Below are 3,392 nucleotides of genomic sequence, written 5' to 3' on the forward strand. Positions count from 1 at the left end.
CGGCGGGCACCAGGGTCCTTGCTGGTGGGGGTGTGGCGCAGGTGCAGGGGACCCTTTCACCTGAGTGGGGCTGACCGGGAGCACTACGCTCTGCCCAGGAGACGCGCCAGTCTGTGTACAGCTGGCAGTTTGTCCACTGCCTCCACCTGTGGGGCCGCGCCCTCAGCACCGTCTGCCCCAGTGAAGCTCTGCAGCCCTTGATCTACCCCCTGGCCCAGGTTGTCATCGGTTGCATCAAGTGAGTCGGGGCTGGGGGGTTGCCCCGAGGGCCGAAGGAGGTGGGGCCGGGGCTACACAGGGAGAAGGTTACAGGAGGCTGTCCTGGAGGTCAGGGTAGGGTCGGGGTTGTTCACAGAGGGTCTGGCCAGTGCCCCTGGCAGCTGGGGCCTCCAGGTGTGGTGTCTGTGACTTGGCAGCACCTGAGGAAGGTCTGGGCTGAGGCTGTCGGTGGCCTTGTCCCCAGTATCCCAGAATCGTTGTCAGCTGGGCCTCTTGGTTGCCTGTGACCTGGTACCTTAGTCCAGGATGCTGCACACACGCGCATTCTGGGGACGCGAGGTAGAGGGGACTGTGTGCAGTTTGAAGGCATTTGGGGTTATCTGCCTGGACGTCTTGGACAGAGCAGGTTCGGAGTGACGAGGCACGGTTGGGGTTGGTTTGCCTATGAATATCGTGCTGGTCTGCGGGGGCAGAGACAGGCAGAGCCACATGTGGCCAGCAGAGGGCATCCTTGTCCTCCTGAAGGGAGAAGAAAGAACAGTTTTGCTGTCTCACGTGTTAAAATGAAATTGAGTCGCTAGCCAGGTGGGGTGGGGTGCCCGCCCCCGTAACTGAGCAAGGAGGCAGGATCTTAGAACTGCGACTTCAGTTGGGGCCTTCTGTCCTGCTTTTATCTGTCTGAGGCTGGTGTGGCCGCTGGCCCTGCAGGGGAGGAGCCCCTCCTGAGGTTGGAGCCTAGTAGGTGGGGAGAGTTCAGAGGCAGCGGGGCCAGGCGGGTGAGGCTGGTTTGGGGGTGTCTGAGTCTGGGGTCTGTGCTCACTCCCGCTTTCCCACATCCCCAGGCTGGTCCCCACGGCCCGCTTCTACCCGCTGCGCATGCACTGCGTGCGCACCCTGACACTGCTCTCGGAGAGCACGGGCACCTTCATCCCGGTGCTGCCCTTCATCCTCGAGGTGAGCAGGTGCTCGAGGTGGGGCGGAGGGTGCGGGAGGGAAGACGCCTCCTGCCGCATGTGGTCCGACCACTCCTCAACTCGGTGCAGCTCTCCTGAGTGCTGGCTCTTTGCCCATAGCACACGGGTTGTGAGGGCGTTAACTGTGAGCGGTGCCTGCCCGATAGGCAAGAGTGGCACCGCAGGTAGGTACAGCTGCTCTGCTGGGCTGGCCCGAGGGCGCTGGTTTTAGGGCACAGACTTGGGTCTATCTGGGTGTTTCCCCAAGATTAGAGTAAGCGGCGGAGCTGGGCTGAAAGCCCTGTCTGATTCCAAAGCTGTGTTCCCTCTGCCGCCTCTGTGCGTGTGTGCGTGTGTGCGTGTGTGCGTGTGCACGTAGCTTAGGTAGGGAGAGGTTTCGGTCCAAAGGCTAGAGGTCCACTAGGGCTGGGACCAGGCTGTGGGGATGCGATCGTGGGTGAGGAAATTGCAGTGATGGTGACCCTGTGCAGGAGGGACCCTTCTTTGTTTCCAGACACTGGTTCTCATGTTTTTCTGGCCCGGTTTCAGGAGGGGGACAGCAGCAGTGTGTAAGGGTGTAGCCTGGTCCTGCCCCATTGACCAGGGCCCTGCTCTAGGGCAAAGGGACTCCCTTGGGGACCAGAGATCTGGAGCTGTGCAGGGAGGGGCTGGTGTCTGTGAGGCCGCGGGGCTGGCACTGTGTCTGGCCACTTGTTCTTGGTCTCAAGATGGGTCTCCAGAGACCCAGGGTACTGGGGTGGGCAGGCTAGGCTGACGGGTCCTTGGGGCAGATTTTCCAGCAGGTCGACTTCAACAGGAGGCCGGGGCGCATGAGCTCCAGGCCCATCAACTTTGCTGTGATCCTGAAGCTGTCCAAGGTCAACCTGCAGGAGAAGGCATACCGGGTGAGCCCAGCCTCCAAAGGGGTCCTGGAACCCCCCGGGCGGGGTCACGGCAGGATGTCGCAGGGCGCCGAGGGCAGCGTGCGGGGTGACTGGAGGTAGACGAGTGTGGATGGGAGAAGGCCCGCCGCCCTCCAGGCTTGAACCCTGTGGGCCTCCTGGGGCTGGGGAGCCTGATGAGCCTGGGGCTGGGTGTGGCTCCGAGGCCTGAGCTCCCCTCTGCCCTGACGCTGTCCGCTCCCTCGCTGCCTCAGGATGGCCTGGTGGAGCAGCTGTACGACCTCAGCCTGGAGTACCTGCACGGTCAGGCCCACAGCATTGCGTTCCCTGAGCTGGCGCTGCCCGCTGTCTTGCAGGTGTGTGCCCGCTGCCCCCCGCCCGAGTCCCTGCGTGGGCCCAACCCCTCAGCAGACCAGACCGCCTCCTGACGGGCTGGCGCCCCTCGCGTGGGGCCAGAGCAGGGCAGCCCTGTCACAGCCGCACAGGGCCAGTGGCAGGGCCTGGTCAGCTTGGGGGTCTCTGTGCTGGCACCGCCTGGCAGCTGGGTCCCTGGGGCCGTGGTGTTGGGGTACACGCCTGGGTGTGGAGCCTGAGGAGGGCGCTGGCCCGGGGGCGTCAGGAGGACCCCGGGACCTGTCAGCCCCTGTCTAGCCTGCTGCAGCCCGGGGCCTGGACCAGCCGTGAGGGCTCCCGGGGTGCTGGGGCTCAGCAGGCTGCACCGGCCCCCGGCTCTGGGTCGGGCTGGTCTCACCGCGTGCTTTCCCGGGTGCTCCTGGGCCGAGTGAGGAGGTAGGAGACGTTAGGGGGTCACAGGAAGCCCTGGCCGCCCACCTCAGCTTTTCTTCAGGCGACATTTGGGGTGGGATGGGTGGGGGGGTCTTCCCTCTCAGAAGCCCCTTGGAGATCCGTTTACTTTCAGCCTAGGTGTTTCTCATTTCAGGGAGGCCTGTGCCCATCTGGCCCTGGTAGTGAGTGGGGCAGGGTTGCTCAGACATAAGTGGGTGTGCGTCGTTCTCTCTCTGAGTTTTGGGGATCATGGTCTAGAAGAGGGTCAACAAACGTTTTTGGTAAAAAGTCAGATGGTAGATATTTTAGGCTTTGCAATCACGGTGTTTCTCAATCCGCTCAACTTGCCCGCAGAAGTGCAAAAAAATTCACAGAAACGCAGGAATGAATGTGCCGTGTGCCAGCACAACTTTATTTACAGACAGGCAGCAGGCGGGATGTGGCCTGGAGGGTGGATCCATCCTGCCCCTGCCCACCCCTCTGCCTGGCCCACGGGGTTGGTGGTCATCCTCCCGTCAGCCCTTCGACCCCC

General features: G+C 63.1%; 1 protein-coding gene across 2 annotated transcripts in view; it reads left to right on the top strand.

Moving 5' to 3' along the window:
• The window catches only part of NOC2L (NOC2 like nucleolar associated transcriptional repressor), a 12,406-nt gene that overhangs the window by 6,213 nt on the left and 2,801 nt on the right, over nucleotides 1-3,392 (top strand). For both annotated transcript variants that reach the window (XM_024760295.1, XM_024760296.1), the window contains exons 11-14: nucleotides 99-238; nucleotides 1,062-1,173; nucleotides 1,964-2,077; nucleotides 2,329-2,430. In XM_024760295.1, the coding sequence (XP_024616063.1) occupies nucleotides 99-238; nucleotides 1,062-1,173; nucleotides 1,964-2,077; nucleotides 2,329-2,430 (468 nt within the window). The remainder of the gene's footprint in view (nucleotides 1-98; nucleotides 239-1,061; nucleotides 1,174-1,963; nucleotides 2,078-2,328; nucleotides 2,431-3,392) is intronic.

This window comes from Neophocaena asiaeorientalis, unplaced genomic scaffold, assembly GCF_003031525.2.
Source record: "Neophocaena asiaeorientalis asiaeorientalis breed wild unplaced genomic scaffold, Neophocaena_asiaeorientalis_V1.1 scaffold489, whole genome shotgun sequence".
In the NCBI taxonomy this organism is placed as follows: Eukaryota; Metazoa; Chordata; class Mammalia; order Artiodactyla; family Phocoenidae; genus Neophocaena; species Neophocaena asiaeorientalis.